This window comes from Manis javanica, chromosome 10, assembly GCF_040802235.1.
Source record: "Manis javanica isolate MJ-LG chromosome 10, MJ_LKY, whole genome shotgun sequence".
Classification (NCBI taxonomy): domain Eukaryota; kingdom Metazoa; phylum Chordata; class Mammalia; order Pholidota; family Manidae; genus Manis; species Manis javanica.
Window position 1 is genome coordinate 15,623 of NC_133165.1, and position 21,141 is coordinate 36,763.

At 51.9% G+C, this 21,141-nt stretch overlaps 3 protein-coding genes across 7 annotated transcripts; 1 reads left to right on the forward strand and 2 right to left on the reverse strand.

Annotated features, from left to right (window-relative positions):
* Nucleotides 1-32: 32 nt before the first annotated feature.
* On the reverse strand, nucleotides 33-13,340 carry LOC108402039 (interleukin-9 receptor). Of its 4 annotated transcripts, none has more exons than XM_073214335.1 (10): nucleotides 12,754-13,340; nucleotides 10,331-10,444; nucleotides 9,913-10,024; nucleotides 9,605-9,783; nucleotides 8,938-9,083; nucleotides 8,044-8,245; nucleotides 7,428-7,533; nucleotides 5,986-6,070; nucleotides 3,910-4,348; nucleotides 33-3,811 (listed from the first exon to the last, which is right to left on the reverse strand). In XM_073214335.1, exons 1-10 carry the CDS (start codon nucleotides 12,908-12,910, stop codon nucleotides 3,711-3,713), a joined length of 1,641 nt encoding a protein of 546 aa, XP_073070436.1. In that variant the 5' UTR covers nucleotides 12,911-13,340; the 3' UTR covers nucleotides 33-3,710. The 4 variants fall into 4 exon arrangements, with proteins under 4 accessions (XP_073070436.1, XP_073070434.1, XP_073070435.1 ...); XM_073214333.1 differs by having other exon boundaries at nucleotides 8,089-8,245; nucleotides 9,913-10,108; XM_073214334.1 differs by having other exon boundaries at nucleotides 33-796; nucleotides 9,913-10,108.
* Nucleotides 13,341-13,477: 137 nt separating this feature from the next.
* POLR3K (RNA polymerase III subunit K) lies at nucleotides 13,478-17,925 on the reverse strand. Of its 2 annotated transcripts, none has more exons than XM_017668293.3 (3): nucleotides 17,731-17,925; nucleotides 16,463-16,550; nucleotides 13,478-15,954 (listed from the first exon to the last, which is right to left on the reverse strand). In XM_017668293.3, exons 1-3 carry the CDS (start codon nucleotides 17,839-17,841, stop codon nucleotides 15,827-15,829), a joined length of 327 nt encoding a protein of 108 aa, XP_017523782.2. In that variant the 5' UTR covers nucleotides 17,842-17,925; the 3' UTR covers nucleotides 13,478-15,826. The 2 variants fall into 2 exon arrangements, with proteins under 2 accessions (XP_017523782.2, XP_036857673.1); XM_037001778.2 differs by having other exon boundaries at nucleotides 15,912-15,954; nucleotides 17,640-17,841.
* An 11-nt stretch (nucleotides 17,926-17,936) lies between these two features.
* Nucleotides 17,937-20,842, forward strand: SNRNP25 (small nuclear ribonucleoprotein U11/U12 subunit 25). Its single transcript, XM_017668294.3, has 5 exons — nucleotides 17,937-18,120; nucleotides 18,905-18,995; nucleotides 19,191-19,296; nucleotides 19,880-19,954; nucleotides 20,428-20,842. Exons 1-5 carry the CDS (start codon nucleotides 18,079-18,081, stop codon nucleotides 20,483-20,485), a joined length of 372 nt encoding a protein of 123 aa, XP_017523783.1. The 5' UTR covers nucleotides 17,937-18,078; the 3' UTR covers nucleotides 20,486-20,842.
* Nucleotides 20,843-21,141: the final 299 nt, after the last annotated feature.

Sequence of the window (21,141 nt, forward strand, 5' to 3'; positions counted from 1 at the left end):
CTTTCCCTGCGGCTTCTGCTATCATGACCATGTCCTTGTTAGGTGGCTGTGTAAACCTCTGCTCGAATACTTCCTGGAGGAGGTGCAATTTACTGACATGGCCCTGTGTCCTTCCTTGTGCTGAGCTAAAACCTGCCTCTGTGACATTACTCATGCCACTGCTTCCAACTGTGGCAGCCAGGGCCATCTGGGACAGGATCAGTCCTTCCCCCACATGACTGTCCCCCACATACCTGAGGACGCCACTCTGGCCCCCCAGAGACTTCTCTTCTGCACAGTGAGCCTTTCTAGGTCCTTCAATTTTGCTCTCATGACACAGCTTCCAGTTTTCTGACCATCTTCTGTATTAAATATCACTACAAATCACAAAAACACTGTGTATAGTAGGCACTGAGAACACTGCCAGGTGTGTAGCTTTTGGAGAGCAGTATTAGAAGTAAGAATGGAGATGATGGAGAGAAAAAATACTCATTTTATACCATTCAGTACCATTTGAAATTTTTACCATGAACATGTATTACTTTTATTTTTAAAGAAAGTAAAATAGAACACTACTGTTGGGTTTCCAACATCTCAAGAGTCCATCCAGGGAAGGCTATCAGTCACCTTTTACAATGTGGCACTGCTGGCCCATGCATCCTGCAGGAGACCTTCTCAGCTCTGTGTGGAGAACTGACAAGAACACTTGGAACTTACTTGGCTTCAACTGGCTCCGCCACTTGGTATCGCAGAGCTCATCTCCCTTAACAGTACAGGCTGAGAATCAATACCAATGTCACAGTCATCTGTTGATAAACTAAGACATGAAATAAAGACCTCATACATAATAGGTGTTCAATAAATGTTTGTTGAATGTGAATGTTGCAGCTAACATGCCTGACTTCTCTGGCCCTTCTACCCTTTTGAATCCTTGGATAACAACTCGAGTTTCTGGTGGCTTGAGTCCTGCTCTTTACTAATCTATCGTAAGCCTGCCTCGTAGCAGCTTACTCCCTCTACCTCTCACCCTGACGCCCATCTCCCAAGCACTTTGTTTCCTGTATTACAAAGCTCTGACAAGTCCTACTCATAAAGCTGCCCTGTGTTTTCTTCTCTTATAATGAAATGAATATAATGAAATTGACCTCCAGCCCATCTGTGGGCCAAGCAGCAACCAAATTCTGGTCCATATCAGTTGGTCCTTCACTTGTGAATGACTCAGTCCTGGTCCCTGCCATCCCCAGGTCTCCTGTGTACTGTGGGTCCCCCAGGACTGCCCAGCTGCTAGAAGCTTCAACAGCGCAGCCACATCCCCAGCAGAGCAGTCACAGCTTCAGCCATGCCCCCCAAGGATTAAAATACTGCACCTCTGTGGTATCTTGAGTGAACGCCATGATTCCTGGTGCATATAGAGAAACTAAGAACCTATCATCTGCAAAGGCATGGGGTGCGGTTAGTGGGGGGGTGGAGCAATGGGGATGAAGCACCATAAAAATGTACTGCAATGGCAAGGGAGGAAGGTTTTTCCTGTTCCCTCTAGGACTCCCCAGTCCCCTGCGAGACAAAACTAGATGCACAGCAGAGCAGCAGGTGGTCAACTACACAGCAGAACTCAGTGTCAGCAACGCGTGGCACCTCTGAGAACTGTATTTGCCATTTCAGAATGAAGAAGTAAAAGCTGAAACTTCAGTGGCAAAAGGCATATTAGTGAGAGCCACAGGCCATGCAGAAAGGTTAGTATAAAGACTGTTCTGTAACAGACAGTCATTTAAACAGCTCGTTTCATTCAGAGGATGATAGAAGATTGTACTGAGCACTCCAATCAGTTCAAAAGTTTTTCTAAGTAAACTAAATAAAATTAATAAGTGAAGAACATTTCCTAGAAATACATTTAATTAGAAGAGGCTATTTTAATCCAAATTACATAAATACTCAGAAATTTTTGTTTTAGTGGATGTCCACAGATGGATTTTCTCTAATTTAGTTGAAAACTATTGCAACCAAATGCTTAATACATTTAACATCCTAAGCCATTCATGGCTGAGTAAATATGTGTTAAATAAATAAACAGAGAGAATGTGAAATGGTGACTATTGTCAACATAGAAAAAATATGTCAGTTGACAAACATTTACTGAGCACCTACGATGCTCCAGGGGCTGTGGGATAATGTGGTCTTAGACTCAGAGTTTAGTGACTGTCATTTCTGGGTGATAGGATTACTGGTAATTTTTTATTATTTTCATATTTGTATCTCATTTTCTCTAATGAGTCACTAAAAGAGTTTCTAATCAGAAAAAAAACAGGGTTGTTTCTATTTGGGAATGAAAACATAATAAATACTGCTTTAGCCTGTAATATGGACTTGTTTCTGGCAAAGAAGGAGTAACAGGGACCGGGTTTACCCCTCTGTCTGAAATGACCAAAACACGGGACAAAGTATCTGAAACATGGTCTTTAAGTTTTTAGACACCAGAAAATGACGGACAGCGCTCCCTGGGAGAAGGAGAGTTTGTCCCCGCTTCCTCCCTTGATGGAGGCCGTGGAGCAGGGAGCCCTGGGAACTGCGCTGAGGAGGCAGAGCACCCAGGGAGACCAAACAGCTGGCGTCTGCAGGGCGCATTCCAGAAAACAGAGAGCTGCAGACAGAGAGAGAGAGAAGGCCAGAGGTCTGCAGAATGGACCCCTTGAGGACCTGGCAGGTCAGTGTAGGAATGTGAGGAAGCTGCTGAAGTGGGATGGGAACTATCAGGAGGACTCACTGGGAGCGGCGCTTGGGCACGCAGGGGGCCGGGAGCGGTGCCTGCTGCTGCCGACCAGGCGGGGGAATCCCATGGTCCGCAGACACTGGGCAGAGAACTCAGGACGGCCTTGTGTTGGTGTTGGGGAGTGGCCGTCCCTAGACTAAAGCCAGCCCTGGTCCCACCTATGAACTACTAAAGGCAAGACACAGAGGCACCAAACTGCTTGCAAGCAACTTCGCTGCATCTACTCAGAGGCTCGATGAGCCAAGCACAAAGCTACACTGAGACACACCATAAGCAAAATGCTCAGAAGTTGACACAGAGGGAAACTTAACAGCAGCCTCTCTCTTTCACACACACACACACACACACACACACGTGCACACACAAGACAACACTTCATTTAGAACAGTGTGAGGGCCACGTCCTTGTCACAAACAATGCAAGAGAAGAAAGCAGAGCAATGTCTTCAAGCGCTAAAGGGAAAACACTGTTTACCTACAAGTTTACACCCAATGATAATATCCTAAAAAAATTAAAGTAAAACATGGTCAGTATACCTCCATGATTTTTTGCATGTTCCTTCCCTTGGGTGGAATGCCCTTCCTCCATTCTTCTGCCTGGCTGATGTATTCCTAACTTTCAAGAACCAGCTCATAAGTTTACTGGTGCATTTGTTTTTTATGAAGCCCTTCTTGAGTATTTACTATGTGTTTGACACTGCTAGACACCAAGGATAAAAGACCAGTAGTTAGGACAGACCGATTTCTTAAGCTTACTGCTTCCTATGCAGCATATGTAACAAGAAGTACAAACATGCCTCGTAATTAAATGTCCTGTGAGGTACACTGGTGCCCTAATGGAAGCCGAAGGCAGAGGCCCTTCCCCAGAGGTGCAGAGTGGAGGGGCGAGGGGGTCCTCCTGCTCCCATCTGGACAGGAGGTCTGACCACTGTATAAGTGTCCCTCTACACGAGGTCCAGTCTCAGTCAAGGGTGAGCTCCAAAGACTTTAGTCCATTTTCCCCAAAACAGACAGGACGCAACTGACCAGGTCAGGGCTCTATAACTTTCAGGATCAAGAGCAGCGTCTGCCAAGGGTAAGAAAGAGGAAAATGCCACACAAGTCCTCATGCTACCTATTCACTGGGGTCTTGCCTCTGACTGTGAACAACTCCCACACAGGTACCTCCTTGCTGGGGATCCAGGTTCGGCTGGTCACGGGAAATGCCAAAGGCCACAGGCAAGATGGACACAGAGCTATGTGTGTCTCCAGGGACAGTCGAGGGGCAGCATGCCTGGTAGCAGCCCAGGGCACAGTAGCCACAGCTGCTGCCCTGTGACGGCAAGGGAGCTGGCCCAGGGGGGCTCACAGGGCCCCAGTCCTCCTGGGGCAGGTAGGCAGGTGGCTGTCCTCTCCACTCCATGTGCCCAGCTGACAGTACATCTGCTGGGAGGCCTGTGCCAAGGCCCTCTTCCTCCTCTAGGCCCAGTGATTGCCAGGGAACCCCTGTGTCATAGGTGAGCATCACAACGGCCTCCTGGACGCTGGACTCTGAGCCTTCTCGTGGGGTAACGACGTAGTCCTGGCTCTGACTCCAGCCAGCTCTGTGGGCCCCTGTCCAAGTCTGGAACAGAGCACAGATGGGAGGGGAAGGCTCAGGCTGCACCTTCAGGCCTCAGCCTGGGAGCAGCCTTGCATCCTCCTCCAAGAAGCCCTCCTGACCTCCACACACAGAGGCCAAGCAGTGTCGTCTGAGCTCAGAAAGTTCTGTCTTCCTCTCATAGGACAGCCAAGCCCCAGGTGGGAGCCCTAGTTCCTTCAGGACCCTCATCAGTCCCCCAGCATGGGGCCCTGTGCTCACAGCGCCTGAGCCAGGGAATGTTGGCGGGTGCCAGACAAACCAGACTGCTGCTCCTGACACCTTCAGCAGCTAGAGACAGGGCATCCTCACCCTACATGCACACACACACACACACACACACACACACACACACACACACACACACACACACAGGGCTGCTGTGGGAACTGGCACCTTTGGGCTGAGGCCAGCAGACCCAGGACTCCTCCATGAGACAGCAGGACTCCCCTACCTCCAAAAGGAAGCCGTTCCCTTGGTGGGAAACAAATGCACCACACACTCCAGACCCCACATCACTGTCCTTTTCCTGGAGAGCTGACCCATGGCCCCAGACCAGCACTTGAAGGGTCTAAATGACCCTGGGCCATGGTCTTGGTTCTACAGAAAAGGGTCTGAGGGCCTGTGAACCACGTGACACAGGCCAGGGGCAATCTAAGTCTTTGACCCCATCAGCCCTTGTCCACAGCTGCCTCAGGGGACACGCCCATCATCTTGGGGCATGAGGTGGGCACCACCAATGACACCGTGGTCCCCTTTAAGCCCCGAAGCACATTCTGAGACAACAATCATGAAAAGTTGGCTGCCTACCAGGAGAGAAAAGGGCTAGGAGGCGGGAGGCGCTGCAAGGCCAGAGGGGAGAGCCTGGAAGAGACAGTTGGTGGACCCTGGGAAGCACCACCTCCTGTCCTTTGCCCACCTGGGAGGGTGGACACCACAGATCACCCTGTGGAGCTTCTCCCTGGCCCCTACTCCTGCCTAGGGGAGCAAGACCACCGAGCAAGCAGGGAGAGGAGGGTCTGCACGGAAGGTGCCATTTGACCCTCCAGGTTGTTCTCAGCTTGATTCGCTTGTGGGAGCGCCGGGCACCACAAAGGGGGCCACGCAGAGTCTGCTCATGGGCCGCGGTGCCAGTGTGCTCCCCAGAGACCCGGGAGGGGCCAGGCACTCCACAGCAACCATCTGAGCACTGCCCAGAGATCCGGGAGGGCCCTGTAAGAGCACAGAGACCCCCCATGGCCACAGACACAGACACCTTCAGGGAAGAAGAGGGTATGAGACAGCTGGTGGGTAAGGATGGCGCCCACGGTTCACACCTCACCTGGAAGGGGCTGATGTGAACTAGAAGAAACAACATCAGTAGCGAGCCTACATGTTTTTCCATCAATAACGGAATTAGAAACACAAGAACAAAAAATAAGCAACTGAGAAAAACATGTACTTTTTTGGCCCACTTGAGACGCTATGTAAATTTATATACACCAAAAAAGCTCAAAGCACTGACAAAGGCACCCCTGCCCACCCCAAGTCCTCACAGAAAGCCCACATCCTGGGTAGGGCAGATATCTGGGCAAGCCCGGCCGCGTCCCACCCCCACCTCCTGCAGCAGGCAGGGCACGCACCTGGAAGTTCCCATTGTGCACACTGTAGAGAGGCTGGAAGAAGGCCGCTGGAGAGGGCACATGCTGGTAAAAAGATTTCTTCACCCTGAGGCCAGTGGAGGACAGTCAGAGGCCTATGGCGACCCAGGGGGGCTCTTCCTGAAGCCCGAGTCCTGGGCGCATGAGGTCACTGCAGCGAACTTAGTTTCCTGCCAACTGGCAGGTGACTGACCCTGACTCATCCTTGCTGCTGCCATGCTCTCTCCTTCTATTGGGTCCAAACCTGCTCTCGAGGCAAGACCCGACACTGGGCACCCTGTGGCCTCCCTGGCTAATGACCCCATAGAACTGATCACTGGGAGTGATCAGGCATTTCCTCAGCCTGCGTAATGAGCCAGCACCTGCAGGAACCGCACCTGTGCCATTAGCAGACAGGCGGCAGCTCTCTGCCCCACCTGACCTCTCCCTGAGCACTGCATCTACTTGCCCAGAATTCAGTGGTCCTCCCACACGGATGCCACAGAAGGCTCCAGCCCAGTAGGTCCAAATCAACCTCACTGACCTCCCCTGGAGTGTGGCCCCTCCAGTTCCCCACCTTGGGGGTGACATCATGGGTCACCGATCATATCGGATCGGCCCACGTGTTCCCTCTGTTTTTTTTCCTAAGACCCTGGCATTTCCCTAGACTTTGCTCCATGTCTACTTCTCTCACCAACTCAAGCCAAATATCTTCTCTCCGGATCCCAGCACTGGCTCCCTCGCAGGTTCTCCCCAACCCCTTGTACCCCAAACATCGATTCTAAAAACATAAACCATATCACGTCACACACGATCTAACACACCTCACGCACTTCCTTTGCTCTGAGGATGAGCCTGGCGCCCTCCTCAGCTTTCTCACCAACCCCACCAGGCCCGGCCCAGCACCTCTCTCCCCAACCCAACCTTGCTCTCTCTATCTGACCTCCTCTCTCCTTCTCTGCTCCCTGTCCACACCTGGCCAGTATCCTCTGGCACCCGGTCTTTGATGAGGCCTCTTGTACCCTGATGTGTGTGATGGCTTATTTCAGGAGGGCCCTGGTGTCTGTCTTGGTCTATGACATCCACCAAATGAGCAAATCACCAAGTAACCTCCAGAGGCAGGAGCCGAGGACCTCGGGTCACTTGATCCTGGTGACTCTGAGTCCCTGCACAGCTCTTTGGGGCCACAGACAGCCCCAACACCTGGCAAGTTGGGAACTCCCCTCTGTCCAGGGCAGAGGCCTAAAAATCCCACGACATCCAGGACCACGTGGTGGGGAGGAGCACAGGGAAAGGGGTTGCTGGTTTGGCCCTCGATGCCCCACCTGACTCACACCCACACAGGCACACACACTCAAAAGGACCCACAAATTCTCACGTACACACATTCAAAAACACATGCACACACATGCACACACTCAAACACACACCCCTTGGCTACCAACCTGGGTGACAGCTTGAACAGGACAAAGGCCAAACTGGTCAGCAGGAAAAAGATGAAGACAGGAACAAGAGTGCCGTGGGGCTTCCCCAAAGCAGGGGTCAGGCGGCCTGTGAGCAGGAAAGGTCCGGGCAGTGAGTGCACTCAAGCTCTGGACGTTTCTCCACATCCATGTGCATGGCAGAAGCACCACTAGGAGTGCCCTGCGCCACAGAGGAGAGTTTGACATGGGCCTCAGAGGCTTGTGCCACCCCTGCTACAGCACACTGGGTAAATCACACACCCCTGTGCCTCACACGCCCGTATGCATGGTCATCAGGCTCAGCGAGCACTCCTAGCACCTCTGGGCCATATCCAGGCTCTAGAAACAAAAGCCCCAGGCCTAGTGTGCAGCCATTGCCCACACCCACTCCCAATGATCCCCACTAACTAGGGGTTCCTGGGAAGCCCACTGCTCAGCAGGAGTTTGTTTCCTCCTTACACATGTCACATCTCCAGGGGAGAGTAGTCAACTAGGGCATGACTGCTGCAGGGCGGGGATCCAGGAGAGTGAACAGGTGGGAGTGTGGGATGAACAGGGGAAGGAGGCCACACCCAGACTCTGGCAGGGCAGCAACCACCTCTTATCCGGGGAGAGCGGAAGCTCACGGCCTGGCTCCACTCACTCCACAGGCCCTCAAAGCGCTCCTCCTCTGCCACTTCATCCTCCGGTGTGGCCATCTGGACACGCAGCCTGGCCTCATAGCTGGAGCCAGGGTCCAGCTCAACAGCTTCCAGGATGAGCCAGGTCACCCCAAAAATGCGATCCTTGTACCATGCCTGCTGTGGGGTTAAGGAAGGTTAGCAGTTGCTAAAGGTGAGACTGGGCCCACTGGCCCTCGAGAACATATGCACATGCACATTCACAAATGCACAAACATGTGCACACACCAATGCACATACACACACATAAATTCACACACACAAATGCATGCACAAATGCACATACACATGTGTTGCACATAATTAAATGCACACGCACACACACACACACATACACACATAAATGCATTCACGTGTACACATATACGCACATACATACACATGCATAAACATAAACATGCACAACCACCACATGTGCACACACAACCATGTACTTTCGCATGGACACACCTACATATATACGTGCACATGTCCACAGGCACATTTAATTCATTTAGCTGTATGCACACTTACACACATGCATACACGAACAAGGTCACCACACTCACTATACTCATACACTCAAACACATAGGATTGCCCTGTGAACACTCATACATATAAGCACACACAGGCACCCTTACATGATGACACACATGTACACACACACAAACACATATGTGCACAGCCACACTCATCAGGCTTGCACAGACCCACCTTGGCTCTGGTCGCCTACCCTCCTCCCAATCCTGAGCTGACACCCCCCATGTGGGATGAGGAGCGTCCCTGGGCTGCTGTCCCAGAGGCTCCTGGGGTAGCCAGCTCAAGTGTTACCTCCCAAGTCTCTTCCTGTTTCTTGAAGGCCAGTTCATAGCTGAGGAGTGAGGTCAGTGGCTCCAAGGCAGGACTGATGCTCCAGGTCAGGGCACAGTTGCCAGAGCTGACATTGCTATTCAAGTCCAAAGGAGGGTCCAGCTTCACTGAAACAGAATGAGGCCATATGAGGGTGTGTCAGTCAGCACACCCCCGACTGGAGATCTGAAAGATTCCAGTGGGACCTCTCAAACCAGGGGCCTCACCAGGAAACAGGTCCAGAGAACCCCAGGTGGGACAGGATGTCAATGACTTCCTCCAGCCCCTGCACCCATACAAGGTAATTTCAAACTCTTGCCTTCCCCTTCCCTTCATGAGCTGCTCCTGGAAGCACCTCCCAGGGTCTCACTATAGTCCTTCCTGCTATGACTGAAGTAGATTTCAAGTAACTTAAGTTGTAACCTGTGCCCCAGCTCAAAGCCCTGCGTCTCATCCTCCTCTAAAACCCCACCCTCCAGTAACCAGGGGGCCTGCCCTCCCAGGGGCCCAGCCTGCTCCTAGCCCTGGCTCTCTCTTAGCAGGGCTGAGAGACCTCATGGGCCATGGGGGTTATGAGCTGCAGGGCCCTGCCCCAACCTCCAAGGCAGCCAGATGCCTCCTGGGCAGGGTGCCCCACTGCGGGCCTCACCATGTCTCCGGGGCAGGTACTGTGAGTCCACCAGGCTGACCTGCTCCTCCCCAGACACGTCATGGTGCAAAGTGATGGAGAAGCTGTCAGAAGGCACCAGCACCTCCTCAGGGGGAAGCAGCACACTGCACACGCTGGCTTGGAAGACACACCTGTGCTTGCTGCCCGGCCCGTGCTTGCTGGAAAGGGCATGTGTTGGCCAAGGGACTGTTGCGCCAGCCGGTCCCCTGCTGCTGTTATCATGGGGACCCTATCTTCGACCCTGCCCCCTGCCCCCTTCTCAGGTGGGCCTGGCCCTCCAGCCTCACCTGGTGAAGAGGAGCCATGACCTGGCCCCCCGGCTTGGCTCTGGGGCAGACCAGTGGCAGTCAATCCTCAGGATGTTGTTGTTGAGGCAGGTGACAGTCCCAGCACCTGGCCCTGGGGAAAGTGACACAGTAGCTGCTCCAGGGTGGGAATGGGTGACGGCGAGGCTCTGGCAGCTGACACCCTGACAGGCAGTCCCTAGGGATGGATCCATGAGAAATTCATCAAGGGCAAGTCTGGAGGCCTGGGTGGTGACAGGCTGGCTCTGATTCGTCATGCATGGGTGGGACTGAAGTCCAGACTGATTCCTGGATGACAAGTCCCAGCACAGTTTGGGACAAACCCTTCCCTGTGGAGTCTGACAGAGCACAGCCCTTCCCTGCCACACTTTCCACCCACCTACCTCTCTAGTGCCCTCACCTCCTCCTTCCCCTGGTGCAGAGGCCCCCAAGCCGACCCAGGTGCAGATGCAGGAGCAGATCAGCAGCCAGGTGCCCATGTCCCACATCAGGGCCTCGCTCTCCAAGGTCCGACCTGCAAGGGATTGAGCTGAGGGGTCCTGCATGGGAACCACCTTGGGAAGTTCTCCCCTTGGATGCTCCTGAGTGGTGCTCTGAGTGGGTCACCACCTACTCCCTCACAGGGTGCCTTTAATAAAGACCTATACCAGTGTTCTGCCCAGGAAGTCATAGGAGGACAGCAGTGAAGTATCCATGCAACAGAGGGTGCTTCCTAAACTCTGTCAGAGCACCCCTGTTCTGAGTTGCCCTGTGAAGGAGAGCACCCCAGAAGAGCTCCTCCTCCAACACTTTGTCTTCCAGTGTGGCCATCTGTCACCACCAGCAACAACTGGAACCGGGGTCCACCTAGACAGCTTGACAAGATGAGGCCGGGCACCCTGACAGTGCAATCCTTGTGCCAGGCCCACTGTGGGGTTAGGACAGTTAGCAGGTACTGAGAGTTAGACCAGGTTCATCAGCCCTTGGAACATATGCACGGTGCCAGAGGTCAGCTGGAGACAAGGGGCTGGGTATTAGGAAGTGTCTGGGTGTGGGGAGGCTGAGCACAACCTATCACCCCTTTTGCAGGTCCAGATGGTGCACTGATAGCTCCTAAGCAGGAAGCAGGGCCAGCCTGGTTATGCAAGCCTGATGGGTGATAAGGAGCCGAAACAGCAGCAGATGTGCACACGGACCACAGCACGTAAGCCCTGGAGGAGCCAACACACATTCACCAGGCAGCAGACACCACTCCAAACCCACCCCCACGCCCCTAGCAGCCTATGTGTGTGCTCACAGGACAGACCCCTATTAAGATCAATGATGGGGAAGACCTCACTGTTCCCTAGCATGGAGCATTGCCTGTCACTACCAGCAACAGCATGGGAGGCCATGGCGAGTTCACTCACCCTCCCGCAGCACCTACTGGATGGAGATCGGGGAGTAGCATGGTCACAGCTCACCCTCAGGGTGTGAGGACAGGGTCAGAGTGAGCGCCGAGACCTGAAGGGGGCTAAGCCATAGTAGTCCCTTCCCAGGGGATGGCCATTGCCCCGGCGGTTGGGGGAGCCCTGCATCTGTGCAGAGTCAGGCCAGGGCTCCTTGGCGCCTCACAGCTTCATGCCAATTACTGCACCAGCTTACTGTCCCTTTTACACAGTGTCCGTTTCACAATTTTTTAATGGGAAGAGATCCCATTATTTTCACCACCCACCCAAGAAGTTGGCAGACACACAGGTGAAGTGTTATGTAAATAGACACTTATCCACCACTGTCTTTTCTCTGATGGAAGAAGAGATTCAGCCTCTGGCTCCCCAGGAGCAGCTGGAAACTGGGCAACACAAGGACTGTGCTAGGATATTGGGCTATAAATGGAAGCGGGAACAGGATCCCCCTTCGGACCACAGACTCTGGCACCTGAGGAAGCCATTAGAAGTGCCGATGCTGTTGGGAAGAGACTGCTTGAGGTCACTGTGCTTCCTCAGGTGGCGCTGACAGCAGGTGGGAAGCCAGAGGGACCAAGGCAGGAAGACCAGCTGGGATGAGAGAGGAGGCGCAGAGGTGGCTACGGAAGAGGCAAGTGGCACCAAGAAGCGTTTTCCACATGAATTCTGAGAGGGGTGAGCAGGAAGGACGGCTACATATGTGGGCAATGGCTAGAATGAGGGTGCTGACAGTGCTTTTGGGGGAGTCTACTCCTCCCGTACCTGCCGAATGGCATTCTCTGCTCACAATCCCCCTCACAGCCCCTCTGAAGCCAAGTCAGAAAGCTCATTGCTATGCCATCTCCCTACACCAGGCCCCGCTAGGGGAGACCGTCTGCTGTGTACCACCCCCACTGCACCCAGCCAAACAGGGTGAGGAATGCATCCTGAACCGCCCACAGGTGCTGCCCTTGCCTCTGGGAACCTGGGAGGGTGGCTCCTGGACACTGCTTGAGCACAAACTCTCTCCTCCCCTTCTTCTGCTTGGCTGAGTTGCCCGTCTTCTGGAATCCCACCCTCAGCTGCTGCCCCTTCCACTGCTCCAGGGAGGGATTCTGACTCCTGGCTCCTCTTCTGCCCTAAGGTCCCCCAAAGGAATGGGGTCCTGAAAAGGGCTTGAACCCCAGGATCTGGACCTCATCTCCACTCGTGGCTGTCACAGCTGAGACCATCCAGTCACAGGACACTCACTCACACTCATCCCCACAAAGGTCGTGAGTCTCTCGCAAGATGAGACCGCCTGACACACAGTGCTCTTGCTGCTGCCCGGCAGCAGTCACGACCACCCCTGGCATGGACAGGAGAACCGCCATCCTTGTGGTCAGCATTGCAAACCTGCCTTCTCTCAGAGATGACTCACCTTTCCAGATGCATCGGCCAGATCCCACGGCAAGGCTGAGGGGCCCCAACCCTCCAGACCTGCAGGTGACTTGCCTCCGACCGTCCCTGCAAAGCCTCTCAGCCCGAGTCGGGAGATAACTGCAGCAACCAGTGATGCGAGCACAGGCCGCCCACATCTGAAACCACGAGCACGCAGCAGAGAAGCTGTCCCCAGTAGGGTTAGGAGGTGGTTGTCACCACTAATCACAAACCCAGGAATTATGAGGTGGAACAATCTTTCATTCCCCATGACACTCAAAATTGCCAAACATGAACTTTGGTGATTCCTCCATTGATTGGTGGATGAGTATCCACTGTATTCCTCCCCCAAAACACAACTGAGATGCATTTCATTAGCCCCAGAAAGCGAGGAAGACCTTGACCAGCATTGCAGATCTGCTTTCTCTGGGAGATGCCCAAGGCCAGGACACCAGAGGTCACTCTAAGGCAGTGCTCCCAAACCTAGACTTTCCCAGATTGTCCGGACTCCCAGGGCCCTTGTGGCTTCCAGGCTTTTCTGGAAGAGGTGCAGGTTCTCCTTCAACAGCTAAGGCAACCTGTGAGCATCGGGTTGGAGAGGGTGTTAAACAGAATGGTCATGCAGTCTGTTACAAAAATAAGAATACCAAAGGAAAAAATGGGACTCCCCTTTTATCTCACCACTGAAGTCACCCATATGCGAAGTTAGCACAAATCACTCCAACTTCTAAATTCACATTTTTAATGTCAATTTTCAACATCTTTCTAGGTCACCGCATAGCCAATGACTGAAATGGTAGCATGTGCCATGACTGAACAATCCCACAGATGCATTTAGATGGTTGCCTATAGATAATATCTTAGTTTTTTAATTGATATAATTCACATATAACATTAATTTTGGGTGTTGTGCTTTTTTAAATGAAGGTAATTAAAACCCTATGCATGGATATTTATTTACCATGTGTACTTCTGTACAGAAAATTGCTGGGGATGGAACTGTGGGGTCTAAGGCTCAGCATTTTAAAATATTGATAGATAGTCAAGTGGTCCTCCAAAAATATACCTTCTTCTACTCCCCCAGAACTGTGAGAATGCAGGCAACCCTCCCTAGCGGTACACATCAGCAATCTTTTTATTCTTTGGCAATCTGATAGGAAAACACATTGCAATGTTGTTTTTAATTGACACTTCCTTATTAGTGATGATAAGCATCTTTTCATATGCTTCTTGGCTGTATGTTCTTTGGGGTACCAAATAAGGTCACATTTCAGTGTGCATACTTTTATGTGTGAGTGTGCACCTGTGTTCTGTGCATTAATACATCCTGGGCATGGTGTGGACACCCCAGAGCTGCAGCTCTTTGGAGACTGAGAAAGCCAGGACCCACAGAAAGATGGAAGCAAGGGCTAAAGCCCACGAAAACACCTTAGGAATGACCAGAGACATCATCACACTTCTGTCTAGTAGTTAAACTTCAAACAGCTTAGCCTAGGTCTTACCTATTACGACCACATACTTTTATACTCCCTGGAGCCATCCCTTTTCTAGCAACCTAATCAAGAGAGCTTCCTTCTCTTGGTCTGTCAGTGTCCCTCCCACCTTTTCGAAGCTAGAATTTACTAACCCAAGATAAGCAGACCACACAACCCACACCATGATTCCACAAGTAGAGAGAAAAAGGGGTGGAAAGGGAAGAAATCCTGGAACAAAAAACCCGCTTGACAGAATACTATACTAACTTACTATGAGAAATTTTCGATTTTCTCTGTAAGAAAATTGTGGAAGTCTGTTTGCTTGTGTTTTCCTACAGTTTGGCTCCTGCCCCACAAAGTCCAAAATATTTACTATCTGGCTTCTTACCAAAGCTTAGAAACCCCTGAAATAGAATATTATTATCTCCATTTACACATGAGGAAACGAAGGCAGAGGTTCAGAAATTTCACCAAGCTCTCATAGCTACGGTGCAGACCGGAGGCTGACTGCAGGGTGTGTGACCCTCACCCCCAATCCAAGCTGCCTCAGCAACAAAGGCAAATGGCAAGGTTGCCACCTAAGGAAATAAAACTAACGGCATAAGGAAAAGATTAGCTAAAGATAACACCCACCTGATAAAATCACATTTGTTAACACTGGAACTATTTTGAAATAAAACCAGTTATATATAATGGCTCAGGACCTGTTACAGCAATATGAAAACAATCATGTCAAACTTTAAAGATTAATCATTTCTGGGAAAGAAACCAAGTGCCTCCAAAAAGTAAAGATCTGTATCAAAAACACAAATTTAAGTCCTGTGGTTTCATTAGTGAAATTTCATTATTAATTAATTGGAAAACAAATTAATTCCAAGGCCGTGAGCAAGAAGTTCACCCACTGATAACCTAGACCCTAGCCCCACCTAGTCAAAGGTGTTCTTTTAGAGTGGAAAGATGAACAGAGAAAGTACAAAGTATGAAAACACAGTATCCTATAAATAGACTGTAATCCTATGAAACAGGGATAGAAATGATAAATCAAAATCTACCTTATCAGCAATTCTATCACCAGTTTGCTGTGAGTACAGGAGCTGATTCTGGAATGGTGATTTGCAGTTGGATGCCTACCTGAGGCATTCACCTGAGAACACAATATACGACTTCTCATTTTAATTAAATATTCAGAATAGATCTTGAATAAATAAGTTTGCAATAAACAGTTAAATACTTAGAGATTTCTAATGTACTGAATGAATAACTTTTCCTTTACTGGCTCTGCACACAATTTAAATATTCCAGAGTAATGGTAGATGGTGGGGGGATGTCCACTGCCCAAGGTGAGCAAGCAGGACCTTAAACGGAGCGCTTAGTTATGGATACTCCTCCCCCAACTCACAACCTCCCTGGACATTAATGAGCTCATCCACTGAGTAGTAGATGGGATACATTTCCCAACACCCTTGCTAGCTACACTAGGAGACCCTAAAAGGGTTAGCTTCCTGTCACACCAGGAAAACGACCCTCAGGACACAGAGAGCACACTAAAATATGGGGAATGAGATAGGAAGACAACGACATAGTTGGGCCAGCCTGGCCCTAGTCCCTCCAGCGGTGTCCACACTGAGCACTGCAGCACTTGTAGAAGGTGGTCATCGGCTCGTCTGCAGAGCGGGTCTGAAGCTGCATGAAGTATGCACGAGGATGCTCGCATTTGGGACATGGCTCTGGCAATGAGAAAAACAAACAAGTGACCCACATTATATAAAACTGATGCTTGTGGTCCACGCACACCTATTAGAAGTAAGTGTTACCTGAAAGGGGCAGACATAGACACACCCAGACACAGTGCTCATCTAGGGTGCTGTGCCCACAGTTTAAGGCTGACAGCAGGGGTATCACTGCCACTATGCTCACGCACCAAGAGAGCCAGGAGACTTGTGACCTTGGAACACTCCTCTTCCCCTTCCCAGGTTCCCCTTTTCTTCTCAAAACTGGTCAAAGACCATTCGAAAATAGAACACACAAGGTGAGTTATGGCTGTCCCATGCATTCTGGAATCCACACCATGCGTGACTTTAAGGTTTATGCCAATATTGTGTGTGTAACAAAAAAACTACTGAAAAAAAATGTTTTCTATTTACAGAAGCCCACTTCATATACACCACACACTCTGATGTTGAGGGTGCACAGGGCACAGCCTCACACTTATCCACAGCTCAGGTTTTTCCTCACCCGCAGTAGAGTCAACATTCTCCCACGCAGCTGCTCCACCGAGCACATCGTCCACTTCTTTCAGCTTTGGGTATTTCCGATTTGTTACCTAACAGAGAACAGCAAGTCTTCAGACTCTCCAAGTAAGTGAACAGTACACACCTGGGTCACCAAACCATACCTGCCCTCAAGTGTCTCCCCAGTCTTCCTTCCTTCAACACAAACTGGACAGATAGTATATAAAAACCAAGTTTCTGCTCTGTGAGAGCTCCGCTAATTATGAAGATCCATGACTGGGATGACCCACAGAAAAGAGAGAGCCCCAAAAGTCAGAGAACGTCTCTGCAAGGACTGGATGATGCCCCAGAGCAGAAGAAAAAAATGGCTTAAGGGTGACACTTTTCTTCTCCCACGCCTCTGTAAACTTGGTAACCCAAGAATAGAGAAACAAACACAACCGAAGGTAAAGAGTACCACTTATCTGGGTAGCTACTCCCTAAAGTCTGACAGCTCTCAAAGCAAGTCACCTTTGGCTTCTTTCCCAAGTTTTAACAGACATCCTTGAACTTTCAGGGTTACATAAGAGTTCACTCTTCCCGGTTTCAGCCTCTAAACTCCCACCACTACATAGTGAAGGAGTACGCAAATATTAAGAATGAGCTAGCACCAATGTGCTCTACTTATAAAAGTAAAGGTGTACAAAGGAAAATAAGTTACGATCTACTGTGTACCATAGATACATCCAGTACATTCTAAGTTACGTCCTAGGTGTTCAGACTTGAACTAAGAGAAAACTACACAGAAAAAGGCCCTGCCCTCCCACAGCTTACGTCCTAGCTTCAGTAAACACAGCGCGTAAGTAAACACAAGTATACGGGAACACTGTGAGTTCAACAGGTAAAGAAAACAGGAAGAAGATGAGTTGGAGGAAGAGGTTGCCGTTTTAAACAGTGATTATTTCAGTAAACACGAGACCAAAGACTGACATGACGATCAGGGGGAGGGTGAACCGGGCAGAAAACGCATGCAAAGGTGCTGGCAGCGGTGCCATGCGCGCGGTGGCCGAGAAGCACGCGGACGCGGAGAAGCAGGCCTCGGGGAAGGGGGTCGCGGTCCGGTCCCGGCAGGCCCTGGAGCTTCGGCTTCCCCCTGCGCGCGGCGGGGCCGCCGAGAGCTTCCGGGCGCGGACGGGCCTCACCGGACTCGCGCGGGGGCCCGCCCACTCTGGACGCCGCGAACAGGGAGGGAGACGGACCGGGAGGCGGCAGGAACGCAGGACCAAACCGCACCTTGCGGGTGATATTGTGTACGTAGGGGCAGGTGTTGCAGGCGAAGCGGTGGCAGCGCTGCCCCTCCTCCACGATCAGCCCGTTCCCGCAGCCCGGGCAGAAGAGCAGCATCGCGCCGCCGGGATCTGCCGCGGACTCCCGGCAGCCCCTGCGGCCCTCCCAGCAGGCACTGCGGCAGGCGTCCCGCGGGTGCGCGTTCCGCCCCCGTCGCGCGGCGGCCAGCGAGGCGCCCTGGAGGAGCCCGAGGCCGAGGCCGCGGCGGGGCGCGGCGCGCCGGACGCCGAGGAAGACGAGGAGGAGGCGCTGCCGCACTCCGAGGCGGTGGACGTGTTCCAAGAGGGTCTCGCCATGGTCGTGCAGGACCCGCTGCTCTGCGACCTGCCGATCCAGGTGCGCGCGGGTAGGCGCCAGGGGCGGCCGGGCGGTGCAGACCAGGGGCCGCGGCCCAGAGGACCCGGGAAGGCTCCGGGGGCGGCCCAGGGTGGGTTTGGGGAGGCGCTCGCCTCGGGCGCGGGATTCAAAGGGGCGTGGAGCGTCCGGGAGCTTTTAATGCAACATCTTTAAAACTAAAAGTTGGTGTGAAAGCCTGTGGCAAAAAACGTAAAAGGTGTAGGTAAACAGAAGATAGGTATTCTTGGTTTTAACTTCCTCTAGCCTCGATATGGCTTGGTACGGTCTTGTCTTTAAATCCTTGTTTGGCTCGTCAAGGAGTCCTAAAATTAACCTTTTTTTTTTTTAAAGTTGTATAAAACGCCGACCGTTACCTGTTTTTTGCACTACTGTCTCAATGTTGTCCCGATGCCCTAGCCTGCGTCCAGGTGACCAGTGGCTGTCAGACTGGACTGTCAGGCCCAGTATACTTTCTCCCACCTGGCCCCAGGTCGGGCTGGAGGATCCGGGGGCTGATCCTCACGTGGTTCGTTCTCCTTGCCTACTCAAATGTTTCTCTTTCTCCAGAGCCTTTGTCCACTGTACACATCAAATAGAAAATGTGGGTGGAACATGAGATTGAGGTGCTTAAAAACTGGGAAACCCTGATGTATTAGCCCAAATTCCTTTCCTACTTCTTCATAATATATGGTACCACTTCTTGGACACTGTCAGCTTGTTTTTCTTTGTTGTTTGGGGTATTAGGAGGACGGGGACTCCTACATCAGATCTTGGTCTTTTCTAGGTGACCTTGGAAGAGGTCAATTCCCAAATAGCACTAGAATATGGCCAAGCGATGACAGTGCGAGTGTGCAAGATGGATGGAGAAGTAATGCGTAAGTCTGCCGTCCTTCCCTCAGGCTCTGCGTTCTGAGCTTCCACAGGGGCAGGATGTTAGCAAGGTGCTCAGTGGGAAACCCAAGGGCCGTGCCTGCCCAGACTCAAGTCTCAGTCACAAACAGAGCTCAGCATGAGGTTATGGCCGTGAGCTTCTAGCATGGATCCTCTCTCCTCTTTCCTACCGGTTGCAGCTGTGGTTGTAGTACAGAACGCCACGGTCCTGGACCTGAAGAAGGCCATCCAGAGGTTCGTGCAGCTCAGGCAGGAGCGAGAAGGGGGCATTCAGCACATCAGCTGGTAAGCGGAGCAGTGGCTCCTTGCTGCCCTTCCCGAGGGTGCGGGACTCCACATGAGCACCTGCTAGACATGTGATTTTCAGTGACTGGGCCCTGCTACAGGGTACTCCCTGGAGTAATTAGCTCCCTATCCTGAGCCCTTAACACAGGGTGGGTGTTACTGTGCCTGGGAGTCCTGCCTTAGCTGCTGTTCCATCTACATTACCCCTCCTAGGCACTGGGCATTTGCACTTGGGGATAGCATAGGGCATTTTCATGTGTCTGGAAGTGGTATCCCTAGTTACAGATGCTGCATCTGTAAACTCTCACTCCTGGCAGATCAAGTGTTGAGTTGGCTCTGTCTCGGTACTGCCACCTGTATCATGAGCAAGGGGTGTTTGGCCCCCTACCACCCACATTCACCTATTGAGAGCACTGCCTCTGAGAGGTGGCCTCAAGCTTGCTGCACACATTTTATGGGAAAGAAGCCCAGAAGATGAGGCCGGCTCCTGTGGGCCCACAGAGCTGAGTGCCTTGAGCCATTCTTATGCAGTCTCTGCATCCCAGCTGCCCAGCAGTTTGTCTGAATGCTCACCATCTTGCAGGTCCTATGTGTGGAGGACGTACCATCTGACCTCAGCGGGAGAGAAGCTCACAGAAGACAGAAAGAGGCTCCGAGAGTAAGTGCACGCCACATCTTGAGCTGCAGGGAGCTATCTGCTCTGTTCACATCTACTTCCCCACACTCTACCAGAGGACTTGGGACTTTGTCCCAGGAAAAAGGGATCTTAAGTCAGTCCTCTGGAATGTGTGAGACGGGCACAGTTCCTGGCTAGACTGACACCCTCTTGCAAGGAGCTGGGGACCTTCCCTGCTAGAACCGGAGACAGAGGAGCAGTGGCAGCACTGCCTCTCCCGGGTGGCAGCAAAGGGCCACAGAACCAGGAGGAGGGAAATAAGAGTGTGCATGGAAGTGAAAGGCTGTCTGCTGGCACAGTGTGGCTCTGGGAGGACAGGCACTGTCACCTCCTCACCCGACTGCACACATGCTCTTGCCGCCTGTTCTGTCTGGGACCCTCACAAGCCTCAGGTGAGGAGTCACAAACATACCCTGCAGCAGATCAGACACTTCATAATTTTCCTTCTCTTTCAGCTATGGTATTCGGAATCGGGATGAGGTGTCCTTCATTAAAAAGCTGAGGCAGAAATGAATCTCCAGGCGTGGACAGTTACACACCAGTGGCTGAGATCTTCCCCAGCAGGAGGAAGCCTTGGGCCACTGTCTCCTTTTCACAGAAGAGTGTTGAGGTGGCCTCACCCCAGCTGCACCCAGCTGGAACAGTCAGTGTGAACCCTGGGCCCAAACATCCTATTAATCACATGGCTGGTTGCACAGAGCTATGGGCCCGGCACCTGTGCACAGAATGAATCTAGGTTTTTAGTTTGAAAAGCCAGAAAGACAGTCCCGGGAGCAGGAGGGATTAGCAGGGCCCCAAGCACTGTGGCCACACCATGCAACCGTGTCACAGCGATCTCTACGGCAAGGAGAAAATAAAAGTAGAGGCCAGCGTTCTGTTTCTGCTTGTGGGGGAAACAAGGGCCTGCATCCGGACCACAACCGTGAACAGGCCTCCACAGGGCTCACCTGTAGGGATGCCTTCAGTGGCTCCTGGAAAACAGAGGCAGCCCGAGGCTGGAATTAGTACTGCTGGCTGGCCAGGGTCAGGTGCTTCTCTGTGTGGGGAAATGTGATAGCACACTCTTACATACTCGTTCCATCATCAGCTATCAGTCACTCCAAGGAAGAGGGAGAGGACCAGGTATGTCCACCTGAATGATGGACTTGACCAGGAGGTGTGTTCGACAC